General features: G+C 40.5%; 1 protein-coding gene across 18 annotated transcripts in view; it reads right to left on the reverse strand.

The window, feature by feature from the left end:
* Window positions 1-4,719: 4,719 nt before the first annotated feature.
* MSRB3 (methionine sulfoxide reductase B3) overlaps window positions 4,720-19,620 on the reverse strand; it is an 80,658-nt gene continuing 65,757 nt past the window's right edge. For all 18 annotated transcript variants that reach the window (XM_086884525.1, XM_086884522.1, XM_086884519.1 and 15 more), the window contains 2 exons: window positions 12,431-12,528; window positions 4,720-7,487 (listed from right to left, as the gene is read on the reverse strand). In XM_086884525.1, coding sequence (XP_086740651.1) covers window positions 7,323-7,487; window positions 12,431-12,528 — 263 coding nt within the window. In that variant the 3' untranslated portion in view covers window positions 4,720-7,322. The remainder of the gene's footprint in view (window positions 7,488-12,430; window positions 12,529-19,620) is intronic.

Consider the following 19,620-nt stretch of genomic DNA (forward strand, 5'->3'; position numbering starts at 1 on the left):
AAAGGAAAGTGGAAAACCTACCATCTCATATCTCATCTGGGTGTAGGAAAAATGCAGCTCCACTATGACCAAAATGCTTTTAGATAAAACCCACTACTGTGCACTGTCTTAGCCTTTGAAGAAATCACTTTCCACTGTAAACACTGACTGCAGTCAACACAGAATATTTATTCCTCTCATCTGTGGATCTTTCACATGCTTTGAGGTTCTTGAGTTCACAAGTGAGAATACCAAATATCATCCCTGTTGCATATGCATCAGTCAGCTCTTGGACGCTTTCCCTTGATGTCATGGTGTCAGAAAGGATGAGTGAAGCTGCCCTTTGCCCAGGCTGCTGTTTGGTTTAAAACACCAGGTTTGGTTGTCGCTAAAAGCACCTCCCACCGTGGCTGTCCTTGTTTTCCAAAGTAAACAGTCTCTGGCGTCTTGTGACCTGAACAGCCTCAAGTGTCTGACCTTGAAAAACAAAAAAATATTTTATTTGAAAAGAAATATCTGCAGCCTAAATTATTTGAGGCACTGCTTTCCTTCCTCAGCAGGATGCTGGAATGTCCAGGCTGCTCGTACACCACAGACGTACACAGGAACGTATTTGCCCTCTAATGATATATTAGGCAATGGTTTTGAGTTGGCAGGCTACTAAAAGCCCTAGCCAAACAAAGATAAAATTGTAATTTATCAGCAGAGAATGCTGAATTCATGGTCACTGGTGGCTGCTGGGACTGGTGGTAGCCCACAAAGCTGAAGCTGACAACATAAAGACAACAAATTCCGGATACTATTTGGACTTTTCTCAGCTTTGCAGGGGGGGAAAAAAAGCTGTTTGGAATTTCTTCCCTAGAAATTGCTAGAGCCAGGAACAAGATAAAATGATCACCTTTCTCAAAATCCAGTATGACAAGGCTCAAGCAGCAAAAGTGTATGAAAATACTGTGATTGCAACTACCTTCTGCAGCATGTAAAGGAAGGCATGAAAACAGAGCAGTGGGGCTGCTTGCAGAGAGGCAGCCAGGGCACTGGCTCACTGAGGAGTCAGCAGTGTTGGGCTTTGATGATGGTACAGCCCTCTCTTTTGAGAATATGGTCCATGGCTTTTAGGTCTTCTCTGTACTAGTAATTTCAGGGAGTAGGATTTTCCAAAGGCCTCATCTTCCTCTCAAAGACTTTAAGGAAAATATTTTATCTCAAATATGTTGAGAAACCTTTCCCAGTAGTTCCTTCCATCACTTCAGATTTCTAGGAGCATTAAGTCAGTGCTGTTAGACACATCAGAATGAGGTTAAGAATTAGGTCTTATTTTTACAGGGTTTCACAAGTCTGTGCTATTTTAATTGTCCTGAGTTAAATGTATCTTAACAGTGCCATGATGGAAATCCACGCAGTTTAAGGTTAATCAGAGGTACAAACAGCATGGGGCAAAATCCAAGTTCCTCTCCCTTTTCCCACCCTCCATATACCCTTCCATCTCCTGACTGATCTCTAGATGGAAACCAACTGTTCTTACAATGAGGAATTTTATCTCCTCACCAATTCTAGCATCATTGCCACAGTGATTTCTGTGAACTGGTCCTAGCACCAACTAATTTCACAAAAAACCGCAATGAACAGCTAAGAAATCAGCAGGGATGCTGGCTGTAACAGACCTAGGGCAAATGTGGGGTTCTGGAGGTGAAAGGATCTCTACACCATTATTGACCTTTGAAATTTCCTAGTCCCAGAGGTGTACTTTCATGGGAAGAAAGAAAAAGCTGTTTCAGATCACACCAGATATTTTCTGCACTGCCCAGCGGTTATACCTGAGGATGTTCTCCAGATGTTTGTGTTTCTATGAAACATACAATAATAAAGTTGTAAACTGGACGAGACAATACTAGAAATGTAAGAACAAGGGCTTTAGGGTGGCCTGGAAAAACATGGACATTAACTAGCCCACACACAAAATCAACTTGTCCTCCTTAAGAGGCCAACAAAGATGTATTTTATTTGCTTTTCCAAAGAACTGCTACTTTTCCCAGCAGGTGGGCACATACAACTTGACATGGTTCTTATATTGCCAACAGGCAATTGTTTGTATTTTGGGGAACAGATACTCCTTTCACTTGGGCACACAAAAAGTGAGAAGTGCAAGGTCTAAGACAAGATGAAGCCACAGTTTAGACAGTTTTTATTCCACACTGAAAAGAAAGTAATAGTGTGCCATTGTCTGAAAAACTACAAAGAGCAACAACTGAGAGTGCACTGGCTAAGACACCTGCAGAATGAAATGTCTCAACTGTTTGCACACCGTCTAATGAGAGTAAAACAGGACTTGGAAAATGGGAACCTGTTGTCTTTTCTTCTCTGGAACTGTTTCGCTTTTCTGCTATATTGGCTAAGCAAAATGTCTAAGAAGACTGGCTACAAGTCCTAGAAGGTCTTCAGGGAAGGCTTCTGTATATTTCCTGCTTAATTTGGGCTGCTCAAGTGGGTCCCAGCCCCGAAAATATGTGGACATAATGGAGACTTAGACATAATGGATTTCAGAGCGTCACCTGCCTACACTACTTGGGGTTTGGTTATTCAAGTGATTTCACTGGGGCATGTTTGCAAGTATTATCTCACCTTTGTTTTTTTTAATGTGACTGTAAAAGGAAGATGATTGTTGGCTGCTGTCATGGCTTTGATCTGAAAAGCCTAGTCAGGCCTTGTGGTGTATGATTTCTCTTTATGATGAAGTGGGAGCAAGCCAGACCGGAATGCAGGTCTTCACTTATGCAGGATTAGACATTTTTGCAGGTTTATTGTGGAACCTGTAGGTGGCCTCACTTTAACAGTCAATAAAATGAGAAGTATTAGTCCAGTTTCCCCATGTGCTAAGCAACATTTTGTCATACTGAACTTGGAAGCTGACAAATTTGCTTCTGGTGCCACTGAATACTCTGCCATTCATTCTATAAACAAGTGGGTATAGAGGTATATTACACTGATTGTAATGCAGAAAGTGCAAACATCTGTTTTGTTTTTATTCTTAAATTCCTTCAGGGGGAGGAAAAGAGACGGAATGATTTTGAAATGCTGAGTTAGGACCAGAAAAGTAGCCCATGTCATGTATTTCCCATCCCCTCCCAGACCATGGGTAAAGGACAAGAGTACTGCTGGCTATGCAGTGACATTAACCAGTCACATTTTGTAACAGAATGAACAATAAGAAAAAATGAATACACATCACAAATCCTGTTAGAGAAAGTGTAACGCAAATTAGATTGGGTAAATGGACTGCAAAACAAGGTCAACTGAAATAAAACTGAGACCATTCAGTATAACTGAGTACCACATTTGCATCCACACTTGGCATCATGTTTGCAACAATGCATTCTTTGCTGTCACCCCAACAGAAATCCTTACCTAGGATGCTGTCTTATTTACATGCTGTAGTCACTGTGGTAAGGCCTTGGTTTTAAGTATTTGATACACACACACTGGGGCTTTGCTTTAGTGTATGAGACCTGAGAGAGCTTGTGAAAAAGGCTTATGATTCAAGGAAGGCATATAGCTACAACAATACTAGAATCCCCAGGCAGATGGTTAACTGGCCTTGTGTGGCTAATCCTGCCACCACTGCTTCTCCCACCCTGTGGCTGAGGCACCCTGGGGAACAGCAGGAGCAGCTGTGAGAGTGTCTCTTACTAGAAATTTCTCTGGTTTTGAAGTAGTGGAGTACACATGTGTGTTAAGAAAAACTGCATGCGATGCACTGCAGGACACGGCCTGCCTTGAGTTGGAATGGAGCACAGAGCCATCCCCTGTGTCTTCCTCCAGCACCAGCAAAAGGATGCCTCTGGAGATCTGCCTTAGCACAGCACCTCTGGGTGCTGACAGACTGGCCAGGTTATGCTGGGAGCATAGGGCAAAGCCACCATGGGGCATCCAGCTCTGAATCTCTTTTTAGTGGGTACAAGTTAGTACCTCATTTAAGACATATGAAACTACTTCAGTTTTGAGGGGGAATACAGTGGATGGGTGGGACACAGTCCCAAGATACAAATTTTTGGACTAACAGAGATCATACAAAACTTGTTAAGTGTGTAGTGTGTCATCTGGACACTTGGCAGTGTTAGGGAACAATTAGCAAGGGATTTAATTTCAATGTAACTCTCTGGTTCCCACAAACATAAACACAGAGACCAGCTTAAAAACAGCCTGCAACTCCTACCCCTCCCTTACACCTATCTTTTAAAACCCGCTGCAGGGCTGATTTACCAAGTGTCAATAACCTGCTGCCTCTGCAGTACTCCAAACCTGCATCCTTGGAGATGAAACTTTGGCAGAAAGCACTTTGTGGTTGTACCTTGCCAGCTACATTCCTCCACTGCAGACAGAGCCTGGCACTGCAAGGCTCCTAAGACATGCTTGCCTGCAACTCACCACATCCCACACATCTGAGTCCTTCAGAGGAGACTAAAACTTACACTAAGTTCAAGCTGAGCCTTTCTCTAAACAATTCCTTGCTCTGCTGAGCAGTCGGTGTTTGTGATAGTCGCTTGAAAGCTGGTAGGTGCAAGGACACCTGATACCCTGCAATGCTGTGTCCCTGCCAGAAAACTGCTGGAGATTAAGGCACTGTATGCATAATATTCACAGTAAGTTAGGGGAAAGCAAAGTCAAATCAGTTCCCTAATATCCTGTAGTGAAGGATGCAGAAACATGACATAAAACCACAAATAAGGAAGCAGAACAGAATTATTTATAAAGAAATTTATTTTATATTTGTGTACAGCAAATATATGAAAACAAATTTGATTTGAAAAATGTATATTTGATTTCTTAAAAGTATTGAACCCTCTTATGGAAAGGTTTTAGTTATTAAAAAGGTACAGAAGGCTAAAATCATACTCAAATAATATATGTGTGTGTACGTATATATATATAAAAAACATGTGCAATTTTATATATATATATAGTATATATAAATAACATGTGACTTACATGATTTTCAAGGTATCTTATTTAAACATCTGAGTAAAATAGAGATATTAGAAAATATAGTTTGGTATTTCTACACAGTTTGCATTCAGTTTTTATAAGCATCTAGACAGTGCAAAATTTAAACATACAGAAATATTCTATTCTTCTATACATTGTGCTCAGCTCCCAAGTTTCCTCTGTCATGATCATCACCAGACTGAACCAAATTTGGAGGGTTCAATACTAGCCCTTACTAGCATCTTCTAAGAGCAATGAAAGGAAATCTGTCTTACCTTGCACTGTGCTGTGGTATAGCTTGGGCACAAGAACAATGCATTTCCTATATCAAATGATCTAACTCCCAGAGATCACATACACCTCACCATATTGATTCATTTCACTGCATCCCATATCCTGCAAAAATAAATCTCCTGTAGGACAGCATACATTACTGTGTTCTGAAGCTTAAGTAATATATTTCTTTAACATAAGGCAGGAATACACTGAAATTTGATAATACTTAAATCGGAGAGCAAACTGGAATTAAACCACATTTATGTACCACATTTTTATAGATGCTGCCTTTTTAATGTTTATGTCAGAAAATGTGGTAGAGAAAACCTTCTATTCTTTAAATAACAGCAAAGGATAAAAGCAGCCCTTCTAGAAGAAATTGCTAAAACCTAACAACACTAGGAAAAACTCGGCTATCTTGAAACACCAAAGGTCAATCTGCACAACCTTTCCTGCAGCTAAAGAACAATTCCTTGCATGACATCTGGGGGAATACTCACATGAGTAGGTGCTCACTGCAGCAGAGCCCAAGTGTTTTAGTTGTAAATACTTATCATTCTTATTTGCATCTATTAAATGTTAAGGTGCGGTATGTCTTTTTCATGTCTTTCTAATGTTGTTTAAAAAAAGGCAATTATGACCATTCCATTCACAGTAGCTATATTTTAACTGAAGGGTGTTTGAACTTTAGATAATATGTTTATTATCACTGACATAAAAACCTCAATCCTGCTTCCATAAAAATCAGTGGTTGCTTTGTTCCTACTAAAAATAAAATTGGATCCAAATATGTTAGTCACAAAGTTTGCTAGTAGAAGTAAATACCCTATTCATTAAGTCACTCAGTGTTTAAAGGCAAAGTGGCGTTAGCAAATACTGTATAGTATAACTTAAAGAACAGTATTATGCACAATTCTAAGTGTTATTCAACAGAATCAAAAAGTAGCTGTGAAAAACATCTTATGGGACAGTGAATTTTGCTACATGAAAATTTCTGGAACTGTGACAGGCTTTTTTTTGACTTAATTTCTTACACCAACACTGTCACTCATGTCCTACATTTCAATTGCACAAATTAAAGATTGGATGCAGTATGCAGTATGCATCCAGACCAGCTAATCTTTAAAACTGTGTATGTCAGGAGGGTCTCCCTCTTTCTACTTCATTCATTCCTAAACTTCTCTCTAGCAGAAACTGTCGTGTTTCTGAATCCTTGCAGCAACTGACAAGATAAAGAGCCTAGTGTCATCCTTCATCTACTTCACTTTGCAAGTTTATCTCTGCACTTGCCCATATTATTACCCCCTGCGGATTTCAACTTTAATTCAGATTTGCATTACACTTGTTGAACAGGCCTCAAAAACAGACAAAGCCTCATTAATAACGTGCAAAAGTGAGCCTTACTAGTTAAAACCTTGATTTAAATACTAAACAAAGGGGAAACACAGATGCTGAGACAATATATATCCTCTCAACCACACCCTTGAAATTTTGGCAGTAAATTAGCCAAAGGATGGTTTTAACATCTCATACATCTCTTTCAGTTGGGAAGGAACAGCCGTAACTACAAGTTTTTGCAAGGTGTGGCTGATGCTGGGAGATGGTTGAATACATATGACCAAAGGCTGCATGCCTCACATGTCAGAACAAAGCAGAGATGTGCTAGGAATTCAGGATTTTCTTATGCCCAGAAGTTTCCTATAGACTGGAGATAAACGCAAGTCCCATTTCCCAGGCAAAAAGGCATAGTGTGTAAACCTAGAGTAACACAGTGTTAAGAACAAACTAATAACTAATGATGTCAAAGCCTCTCAATTTAAAGATTCCCCAAAGCAATCTCAAAGAAAAGAAGAAAAAAGAAAACCTGTGGACTCAGTCAATATATTTTTCAATCCAATTATACAGTAAATGCACTGGCAGGCAAGGCCTCAGTTCTGAAAAGGTGAGGAAGAGGAAGGATGGTGCAAAATGCTTTCATAGATTTGAACATTCTTAGCATATAAGAGAGCAGGCAACTTGAAAACTAGAAAACATTCCTTGCAAGATGTGTGGGATCAACAGTTTTCTGTAGGCTCTGCTTCATCCTACAGCTCAGCTTTGCCTGTTTGGGCAGGACTGGCATTACCGCTGCCTTCTCCAGCGTTGTTCTTGTCTGCTGGCTTGAAAGATAATGAAGCAGAGTTTGTGCAGTACCGTTTGCCAGTTGGGCGAGGTCCATCATCAAAAATATGCCCCAGGTGAGCACCACACTGAAACAAAACACAATAGAGTATCACTGTGTCTGTGTGCTGCTCGATGGCATCACTGTGGTGATAAGCAATGACTAGCAGCTGCTGCCAAGGAAGAGCACCGTGCCCACATCGACCTTTCAAGTGGGATCAACAATCTACATTTATTTGCAGGAGTGATCCAGGAAGATGACCTTCTGAGATACCAAAGGCAGCTAAGACTCCAAGCCCAAATTTTCTGGGTGTTTCCTGTTATACCACTATGTATGCTTGGTTGGACCACCATCTCCGAGGAGCTGCCTGTTTCTGTAATGATTTCATGGCAGGAGCACAGCTAAAAACATGGTGGTGAAGACAGCAGTGCCCATGTTTCACTTACTGATGTAAGGAAATCTGTGTAAGAAAGGGACAGCCTCAGCTCTGGGCTTTCCTCAGCCTGCAACCATCTGCTACACTGCTTGGTTAAAAAACATTAAACCCTTTGGTGAGCCTGGCAATGACCTAAAGCACTAAAGATATTCTTTAGAGTGTGCTCTCACGCTTCTTTTTTTTTTTTTCCCCTTTCTATAGCGGCACTCTTCTGAGCATTAAGGTTCTTCTGGGTGCACTTCTTGACCCTGGAGGGGATGGAGTTCAGCCTACTCGCCTCATAATAATTTCTATAGTATATACAAGATATGGACAGGTGACAGAAAAAGACCTGTAGTGCAGATATGTAAAATATTTCTTAATTAATAATCTTTGGGAGTAATTATAAATGACGCTGAATTTTGCTTTTTGTAAGTACAAATGTTCTATTGCCACTTTTGCTCTGTATGAATCAGACCTAAACACTTGTAGTGCTATTGAGGGTGAACACTAATCCTGTCTGTAAGAAAGGTAACAGTGCTTTGCTTTACAAGGACTGCTTTACAAATACAATATTTTGAAGAAACTAACCCTCCTGATCAAAAATTAAGATTACTATCAGTGCACATTACAGCTGGCAATTTATCTGGATAATAAGAATTTCTTGTAATTAGTCACTTGAATTCCACAAGTTCATTTTTACAGCCTGTCATGAGAAACAAAAAAATAAAACCTTGCACTGGAGAAACATTTATCTTGAACAGGAAAGTCATGCTGCTTTACCAAAGAGCCTCAGCCTTTCAAGTCAATAGCAGATCTCAGTGAGAGGTGGAATAATGTAATTGAGATCACAGACCTGCTCATGAGCTCACAGTCAGACAGCAAAAAATAAAGACTTCAAATTATTCTTAACATTTAATTAATTCACAGTATTCCAAATACATAGAGACAATATTGATTATTCCAAACTCTGAATGAATCAGTGATGGCAAATCTCTGCCCTGCAGTTAATGTGTTGCTAATGTGCTCCTGCTGTTACAGCCTTTAACTCATGGAAGCAGCAGGAAAGGTGTCTATAGAAGCAGGTAAAGTCTCGCCTCGCAGGTTAAACTTTCTCAATAGACTGAAAGGCTGAGGGAGGTTCTCACAGCAGCTAGGTGGGACAGAAACTGCTCACTTAATGACAGCTGAAACAATAATCTTCACTGCCTTCAGGAGCAGGGCAGGTAGATGTGTAGCTTCAGTGCTCCCACCTGTTGGTTGCACCCATGCAGACACATCCCACAACAGGCTCCCTGCTCCTGAAGAAGTGTCTCTGAGACAGGGATGGCAGTCCAGCAAGGATCCCAACAACAACTGAGGGCTTCTAGCCCATGGTATTAGCAGAATGAGCTTCACAAGGCAATGAAAAGTGGCATGTATGACTGGGTTAAGCAGCAGTTGCTCAGCTTTGTAAGGAAGGAAAATAAAACATGGGAAATAAGTAAAAGGAAGTTGAATGGGACCTAGAGAAAACTAAGCTTCAAGACTTCTTCCTGAAAGACTGCTGTCTTGCCATCCTTTCCTTCATTATCCACTGCTCATTCTTTTTATCATTTTCCTTTATATTAAAGGTCTTTTTCAGGTTAGTGTGTGCAAAAAACCTGAGCTGTTTCTCAAAGTGGGGTATCTTAAAATGAAGTGTTTCACCTGACTATAACCATACATTTCGGGGGAAAAAAAATAACTAAGTGTCCCAGAGAGAGTATTTTTCTAAATACTCAGCATCCTAATTAAATCATCTCATCTCAACTAAGAGTGCTTCAAAACCTCCTGGCTGGAAGTGTTAAACAGATCTTTTCCAGACTAACATTTAACAAAAGATAAATCATTCCCTCTCTACTGGACAGAAACAGAACAAGAGAAACTGCAGAGAGAAATGGTCTGTAGAAGTAATATATTCACACACAGACTACAAAGACAATCTATCAAAAAGGTTTTCTTCACAAAACCTGAGAAGCTGTGTGAGAGTCCAAAGTAGTCTCATTACACCTTTTTGTGATGGCAGAATCACTCCAGGATAGAATTACTGCAAAATTTGTTACCTTTTGAGATTGCCCCTCATCAAAAATTTATGTGGCGATTCTCTGTATAGGGGACTCTATAACTCATCTGCCCTAAACAGAAATGTATTTCAGTCCTTTGTGTCACAGTAGAAGAAACCTGGCACTCAGCTGAGAGTACAAAGGATGAATTGACTTTACTGTCCTCCCCACACATAATAGGTGCTGACCATTTTTCTAGGACATACATACATGCCTGCAGAGCCCCTGAAAGAGAAACAATTATCTGTTGCAGCCTTGCACATGAATATATTGGGCAAAATGAACTGGGATACTGGGATGTTGAAATGGTTAAAGCATTCCAAGTATGTGCTTGGGAGCAGGAAAGGTGGGGGGGGCGGGGGGTGTCACTGCTAACTGTCAGTATGCTTGGATCTCCCAAACCTCCTGGTTCTAATATGCTGCTGGGAGGCATGGAAAGCAGCTTGCAGTCAGCTGCTGTAGCTGAGAGTTCAAGCTATTGATGTGCAAACACTACTCCTGTGACTACAGAACTTTATTGATTTGTACATGTAAAAATAGAAAAAGGGACTATTGAACAGGACAGAGATAAAAAAGAGATGCAACCAGTTTTACACTATTCCTCAACTGCGTTTGTATTAACTTCTACCTGTCACTAATTGCTGACCTTTTAAATACACCCAGGATGTGTTCCAAAAATTGGGAAAGTTATTTCTAGGATAATCCAAGGGATGTATTTGATTAATATTACAGTGATTTCTCCCCTGGGTTTGCTTTCTATAATGAAAAACATTTAAAAAGATTTATTTTATTCTCTCAGACGGTGGGAAAGACTTTTAAAGAAAAATCAACTACTTTTTCATCTGCAAAGGATTAATACGGTTCTGGGTGTGGGAGATGGTATTTCCCTTTGGTTCTACCAAGGTCTGTCATATCAATCCCACTGCTTTGCAGGTTGCAGTAAAACTGCTTTTTTTTTTTTTGTTTTTACAGCTGCATGTGTGATTCACACTCCAGGGGCAGGTACACAATGGAGCAGTATTAGCTGTGCTGCACACTTGCTGCAAAGATGCTCACCACTCCTCAAGCTATTTTCCTGTGTGACTATCATTTATGGAGTTATTATCCCAGGAAGCTGGAATAGCTAGTAGGAAGTTGCTATTGGATTATACAGCAACCTTGGTCATATTTTTTCCTTCAAATTCAGACTTTAGTCTTGCTTTGATTTTATGGTGTCTGTATGTGACTGCTGCTAATATTGCTGGTCTCAGGTCTGCTTAACACTGTTGTGTTTGGTAAAAGGTAAATGACATTCCCAGATTCTCTGGCCTGACCACAGGCTTCCTTGGGCTTCTCCAGGAGCTCTGGACATCTCCTGCAGTGTGTCAGCAAATACAGGCTCAGCAGATTGGCAGTAAGCAGATTTTAGTACTATTCAGGCCTACTAAGCAGAGCTAAAGAGACTGGACTGCATTTTTTATAATGCCAGTAGCCGCTGGTGAAGCACAAGCTTCCCAATCTGCAGTCTCATTGCTACCTTGCTAGCAAATTTAGGGAAGTGGATATTCCCACAAAGTGTCAAATGGATCTTCTACAGCATATCATCCATGTAAAAACTTCAGAATTATGTAGTACACATGACAAACTAGCAGACATGCTAATTTGGTCATTAACATACTGGGCCAAATGCTCTACACAGAGTGAAGTTAATGGATACTCTTGAGAAGTTTCTTAACTCACTTTGAGCCTTATATAATGAGGACTGACTGACTAGTAAGGATGCATATTGTCAGGGATAAAATCAGTTATCCCCCCAACAACACTGAAAGAACAGCAAATTATCACTGCCCAAATGAAGCTCCTGCTTCTCTTGGGAGGAGTTTGAGAATGTGGAGCTAGAGGGCTGCAAGCTGCTGGCTACAGCTGCTGAACACCAATGCAGCAGCTTCTCCCTTGCTAGGTAATGATCATGCCATTCCCTTCACAGAAAAGAGGGCAGCACAAAGGATGAGAGAAAGTAGAACAAGACAGATAACGGAAAATTTGGGCATGTTTTGAATGACTACTGACTTCATTATTACAGCAGATGGGATTATTTGAGGCAGCCATTAGGACTGTGCTGGGAATGAGTGTTGGGAATGAGTTAGCATGGATGCACAATAATGTAGAGTGATGGAATCAGCACACAGACAGTCGCTCCACTGCTTTCGACTTCTCTCAGCTGCTCACATGTGGAGTAAGTCGGACAGGCTCAGGAGCTCCTTTGAAGGAACCATCTTCAGGAAGACTATTTTTGTAAACTCAGCACCGAGTCCAACCATTTACATCTGCTCTGTAAAATCTCACATGAGACAACAACGTGCATTCCAACAGTCCCTTTGTGCCTTCAGCTCGTTCCACCCAGCTTTTATACCTACGACCCATTGTGCTCTCTCACAATTATTACTATTTAATGGAACTGAAAGGTTTGCAAATCTCAAGGAAAGTACAGCACACTCTAATGGTTTTTGCAGCCTTTGCTATCAGAATGGTCTGTGTGTGCTATAAACTAACCTGACTGCAGGATATTTCAATTCGATGCATCCCATAGGAGAAATCATCGTTGAAAGCAATTGCATCAGGACTGATCACATCATAAAAAGAAGGCCAACCTGGAAAAGAGGAACAAGATAGGTAAGAAAAGAGGGTGTCTTTGTGGCAGATAGCATTGCAAAAAGCAGGACAGAATCGCACTGTGAAAAATGTTTATCTTACTCCAGAGTATGGAAATAATGAAATGGAGATTTTTTTATCCTAAATCACTTAGGTACTTTGGAAAACTTTCCCCCCCAGTACAGTCGTTTACAGGAAAGGACTAAGCTGCCACTAGCTGCCCAACCTCCATCTCCACAGGGATTCCTCCACCTCAAGCAGTGAAATCAGTTTAGCTTAGGGATAAAGGTCCCAGGTAAGCCAATTCAGCTTTAACCACCAGTTAAAAAGCCCCACAAATTCCATCCTGAATATAAACAGCAAGGCTTTATGAAACAAATGCTTTTACTTTTGCAATATAAAGGTACTTCAAAAATGAATTGGGAAATTGCAGTTTAGAGCCCCAAAACATGCCTTAACCTTTGCCTTCACCATGGCAAACCCAAAAGGATGTGTTCAGACACTGAACCATCACACATCAGAGGCAGTGAGATTATTATTATCATGTCTCATGTCAAAACACTAATGAGTGCTTCAGATCAGACATGGACAGGTGGAACCATAACTATGCCTGGGTTAGACATTAGTGGATGATTTGCATGTGGTCTGCATCCAGGATAAAACAACTGCACTCACTAATGCACATGTTCAAAGCAGCTGATTGTTAAGCACTGAGCTGTATGACCTGACACCAGATGATGATATGCATACCCGACCTACCAGTAACCACTTACCAAAATAATGACCTTCCACTCTAACTATTCCACACTAAGTCTCCCCCTCTCCACAACACAGGTGGACAACAAGACAGGTCTGTTTGGTGACCCAGAAGATACTCATTACACAGTAACCTTTCAGCCACTCCTCAAAAGCCATCGTAACGCTCCATTTCCTGAAGCAGCATTCCCACATAACCACCTAACAGGATTTAAGGTCATGTCAGCATCTGCCAGTGACCATCTGAAATCTCACCAGCTATCTGTCCTTCTCATTCAGTCTCTTGCCAAATATAACACGCACAGGCAGCTCTTGTCTCTCCCTATATGACACATATTTCCAAAAATAGAGAAGTTCTTGTTTCTTCTTCTAATATTTGTTGAGCATTTGCTACTGATGATTTCATCGAATGACTTGCAACAGGCTGTTAAGAGACACAGCAGCAGCTGTGAATCACAGCATGGAGATAAATTAAGGGTATATATAGCTTTCCATAAGAAAAGTGAGTAACATTTTCTATACAGTAAAAGGAGATGTGGAAATGATCAACTTTTCTGAATACAGGTAGAGAAAATGTGTAAACTGGAAAAAGATCCATATGTCTTCAGTTGTATCCTAGATTATTAAATATGGAAAAAGATTCATTAGGATGTAAGCATAACATATTTTTTAAAACAAAGAAATGCTCAGAAATGTGTTTCTCTTCCTTTATAGAACACACATACAGTAGCATTTCTAAGCTACTTGAAGGTATTGCAAGTCGCAAGTCACAAGTCCTATACTCCCAAGGTGCCTACTACCACAATTGTTTCCACCCCAGAACTTACTGCAGAAACAAGAAGAGTCATCCCCTGCTCTCCAGTTATTACAAATGGAAGAGTTACAGACAGCAGGCAGACTGAGAAGCTAGCACCCTGAACAGGGAAAATATCCCACAAAACAGGAACTCAAAACAATGCAGCAATGCTAACTGTAAAAAAACCAATTTATAAATCCTTCCCCTCATGCAAAATGTTGCTGTTGAACAACTACTTTCACAAACAGAAAAGGAGCAAACATATGACAAGTTTTGTAAAAGGGGTTCTCCTGTTGACAGAAAAATAGTTGTTTCCTAATTGGTGGCTCCTTTCCAACACCATTTGCCATCTTCTTAGCTGGGCCTCTGTCTAATGAAAATGGAGGCCTTACACAGAGCTAGCCAGAATATTTTTAATGAATTTTTAATGAATATTTTTAATGAAGCCTTTTTTGTTTGGTTTTGTGTTTTTTTTTAAAGTTATTAATTTTGCAAAGCAGACATACCAGCTTGCCCTTGTGCAATGGCAGAGGAGTTTCAAAGAGAGAGCTCTTTGGAACTACCAACTATCTGATCATGTGAAAGCCTTTAGAGAAGGCAAACTTCAGGGCTGCAGAAATTCTCAAAGAAAACCATGCCCCCTTCATTATAGCAATGAGGGGGGAGCTTCAAAGACTGCAAAACAGAAATTGAAGCAATCTGTGTCTTGCTGAGAAAATTATCTTGTGAGAAGAGCTTGGAGGAGATGTGTTTATGTCAGCTTTGACATTAAGAAAGACCATCCATCCTTCTTTCTCCAGATTACTCCTTTCGGTCTTCCCATTCACTAGAGAAAAATTATTTGCTTTGGATGCACTCCACGCACTTCTAAAAATGAAGTCACCTGAAACCTATACAAAAAGGCAAGCTTCTTCTAAAGTAGTCTTTGTACCAAACTGGAGTGACTTCAGATTAGACTGTCAGTTCATGCTACATGTGACACATGCTCCAAAGGCTCCACCACTGCCACATATGGTCCCCAAGAGAGGGACTAGGAAACAGATCTCCACAGTGTGTGCTTTTAAATCCCTGCCAAGCCATATCTTCCTGAGTAACATGTCAGGCCAGGCACCAGCATTCCCAGGACAAGCCATTAACTCTGTAAAGGTAAACTGAAAACTGAGCAAACCTTGGAACAGAAAATGTCCTGAAGGGCACAGTGAGACACACTGTCATTCTGTTGACCCTGAGAGGAAGATGAGTGAATTTCTCATTGAGTTCATGAACCAGACTGACCAGAAAATCAATCCCCTTTTGCAGTCTCATTTCATCTCCTGAGGTAGAGTGGGAAAACCCATCTGATAGTTTCCTAAGCCTTCTTGCAACATTTTGTCTACTTCAAAAGCTGTCAGGAACAAGCCGTAGCAGCAATAGTCTGCTTGCCTTCATATCAAGCACCTCCCACTGGTGTAGAAAGCAAGCCTTAAACTCTCTATGTAAGTGGCAAATGGCTCAGCAGTGGCCTCCACTTTGCAAACCTCAGGCCACTTCTTATGTCCCTCTTGCTGCATCTCCTCCACTCCTGCCCTCCTGCCTCCTTCCTGCTGTAAGGCTGCAAAATGGTTGTCTACCTTGACGTTTTAGGCTGCTCTAAGTTGTGCATTAAATTTTCAGCCCACCTTTGAAGGCCATCTGTTACTTGTTAAGGGCATGCTCCTGTAGGGATAGGGGTGAAGATGACCATTTTGGATATCCTGTGCTTCTGCTAAGCTGAGAGAAACAGTAACCCTTATCACTGCAGAGGCTGAGTGCTGCTGGAGACCCTTTGCAAACCCTGGTTCTGAGACTCAACCCTCCTTGGGTGATGGCCTTCTGTCAAATCTAGTCCATATTTGATGTGCAGCTGTAGCCAGACCATCTTTTAAAGGATGGTAAAACATACCACCTAAGAAGAAACAGCCTCTGGAGGAAAGGGGCAAAGGGTAATTGCAAGAGAGATGATGAGGGTGGGAGGAGTTTCCCAGATGAATGAACAGCTTCAAAAGACATTCACACTTCTGTGTGTGTGAACAGCAGCTAAGATTCGTGAATACATTTATCCTTGAATGTAAAGTTTAGTTTGAGGGGCAGTATGACACAGTAAGCGCCAGCAATTTTTACTGCACTATAGACATTTTAAACGGGTTCATTCTTAGATTCACAGACACTTTGCACCACACTGGCAACATAAAACAGGATTTAAAATAGGAGTCTATCGTGTTTGTGCTCACTCTAACAAACATTTGAATGGGAGTCAAGCCACTATGTCTTAATGGCCAGTTTGGCAAGCCACATAGATGAATAATTTTTCAAATATACAGCAATTATAATTTCTTAGGTCTAAAATACACTAAATAAAGCAATGAAACTTTCTTCTGTCAGGTATTTAGGTGAAAAGCATGTGTAAATCGAACATTACTGACAGATCTTTTCCGCTCCATCCTGCATGAGTAACAGAGAGGATCTTGCACTGCTGGAAGTAACACATACAGTCATGTCCTATTCTTTCTCTTTCTAGGACTTCCCCCAAATATTTTGTAAAACCTGTGCAGCATTTCCAAAATTCACACACCATGCCCTCACCAAAATTGAATCTTTTGTTTTTTATAATGGTCCTTATTCTGGAAAAGGGGAGACAGTGGTTTACACCTCTTCATCAAAGAATGCTTTCTTGCCTGGTACTGCCCTGGGCAGCAACACAGAAGGACAGGGAGAAAGAGAAATGTTGAATCTGGTAATCAATGCTGGATGCTGCTTTTGCCACTCTGGGCAGAAGGCTTCAAACAATTCAGAAGAGGCATCTTCTTTCTCATTTTCAGACCTCCTATTCCAGGTACCTGACTGGGTCTGTATTCCTAGTAAGCCACCCATGTGGGCACCTATACAGGCAGCTGGCACAAGTTGGGTACCAGGACAGCACAGCTGCAAGCACACAGCAGTCCCAGACAGCTAACAAACTGAACAGTCAAACTGAGATGCCAAAGTAGCTATAATGCCAGAGGAAGGCAGCAAGCACAAACAGCGTGACCATAGTCCAGCCCCCGTTTTGCGTTCCTGATAACAGATATGAAACCCCAGCAGAAGAAGATTGTTTCTTCCACATTAGTCCAGGAAGCTCCAAAGACCCTTATCTTGTGGGCTGCTCCAGGATTCTTTCTTGGGGCAATGCTGACCTCATGCAAAAAAAAGAGAGACATTTTGTTCTCATAAGCTTTTGGAAAGTAGTCCAACTGCAGATTGATTGATCAATTTTAGAAGCATCTCAAGCCTCCTTCCAGTTTTGCAAGTTTGCACACATTTTATTGGAGTTAGATCTCCAACTTCATAGTAGATGGATGCAAGCACTTAGGCAGCTAACCGTTAGTTTGTACGTCTATAATTATTTGCAGAAGTGAAATGGCAGATTGCTTTTGAAAATCAGCCCTGCTAGGCTATTTTTTCCCCTATCCTTAACTAATATGCCTTTTGACATTTTTTTGAACAGCACAACTGCGATCCCAAAGCATGTAATACTCTGACATAATTCCCATTTCATACACCTGCCGACTGGAGAGTTCCAGTTTTTCAATAACTGTGATGTCTGTAGTGGTTTTTCATTTTAGATCCCTAGGAGATTAAATTCAACCTGCATTTTATCATTCTTTGCTATAATTATTCCAAGCATTTACTTCAGTGAGTTATTTACAGATGGAGAAGTAGGGGGAGATGGAAGATGTTAGAACTACCAAATGGCACCAGATGGAAAAGAGGACCTTGACCTGAAAAATACCTTGTTTCTCTGATGTGCTGTATTTTTAGAATTCTGATTCCCTTTTAACCTAATGTGGATTAATGAAAACCCAAAGGCTTTTTAAGGTGGAGTCTCATCATTTATCTTCACTGAGAAGCCATGTCTGTGTAAAAACATAAAGTGTATTAGGATTAAAAAAAAGGTAATAAAGCTTCTGCTTTGAAACTGCCGTAAAGCTGAAGGGCTTTCACTTTTTTCTTTCTCAAAGGTTTATTGAAACAGAATCTGAAAGACATAGGCATCCACAGCTGTAACTTCTCACATAAAAGTTTAATGTAGAACTACAAAGTGACATGTTGCTATTATGTAGGATGCCTGCACAGATATAGGGCTTTTTTTTTTGGCTAGCACAGAATATCCTAGGATATTTTTCTTAATATCTCCATGATGATGAATGAATAGTGAATATTCTTACTTACAATTCTTTTACCGTCAGATAACACTTCTTTCTGTGGAGGTTCACGTAATTTACCCAAATCTAGCTAGAAACAGAATCAGGCACTGAAACATTATTGTTCAGCAGCAAACAGCTTCACATTAGATACGGGAAAAAAAAAGAAAAACATGGCCATGCCTTTCCAGCACCATCCAGATACAAAAAAGACAACACAGTATTGTTTTTCAGCAGACCATGCCGAAAAAGTATCAGAGTGGTAGCTAGGCAGGGGTTGAAGGGAACAACACAAAGTCAAAAATAAAACAATTTTGGAAGAAAAAGTAAAAAGAGGGCTTCTCTCTAATACTACCTGTCTCTAACAGCAAAGTTGGGCTATTGCAGCAGGCAAATGCCGTGCTGGCAGAACAGTGTGGGAAGGGAATTTTTCAAAACAACTGAACTTCTAATAGCAGCTTTTATGAGACAATCGCCATCTGTTTTTTCCTTTATGTTTCTCACTTGGGAAATAAAAAAAAAGTGAAAGCCATGAATAAAGGTGGTATTTGTTTTCTTCCTTTACAGCACTCTGAGCATCCAAACAACTTTCCATGAAACAGCATATGCAATCCAGATTTATTTCCTTGTTAGTGGGAGGAGGTTATATTTGTTTAAAATGATTGTTAAGGGAGATCTGAAACTTAGCGTCTACGATTTCATTTGACATCTGAATTTTTCAGAACAAGAGTGCCCCCGATGTCTCTTGAGCAATAAAAGCATGGGGCCTACTCTCTTCAGCAATTAATAACTCTATCACAATACTGCTCTTGCCCTAGCTGCTTCCTTTGTGCTTTCACTGTGGTCAAAAACACTGATAAATACAAGCTGGTTCTTTTAGAGTCTTCCTCTGTAATATTCAACATCCTGAATGTACAAGCTGCTGCTAAAATCTACAGGTAGGCAGAAGCTGGGGTCTTCCCCATGTCTTCTTACAACGATTGAGTTACTAATGGTTTCTTTCTTGGTTCAGGTTCAACAAAACTACTGAACCTAACTCACTTCCTCCCAAAGGACGGGTTTCTCCCCTCATCTGAATAGTGTCTCTTGTTACTTTAAATCATGGCTAATGTTTTTAAAAATATATCTTACACATAAGTCAGCTGTAGATCTTCAGCATCAAAGGAGACAAACAGAACTGTGTGAAGCAGTGTAACCTTAAGCTATAATTTTAAAATGCCATCATGAAATCTCTCAAATAGTTTTTAAAATTTACTGTTGACCTAATAACCTCAGTCCAAAGCATTCAACTTCAAATAGTTGTTTTTGTTTTCCCTCCTAAAGCAGTACTGGTAAAACAA

Source organism: Cyanistes caeruleus, chromosome 4 (genome assembly GCF_971803275.1).
Source record: "Cyanistes caeruleus chromosome 4, bCyaCae1.hap1.1, whole genome shotgun sequence".
Classification (NCBI taxonomy): domain Eukaryota; kingdom Metazoa; phylum Chordata; class Aves; order Passeriformes; family Paridae; genus Cyanistes; species Cyanistes caeruleus.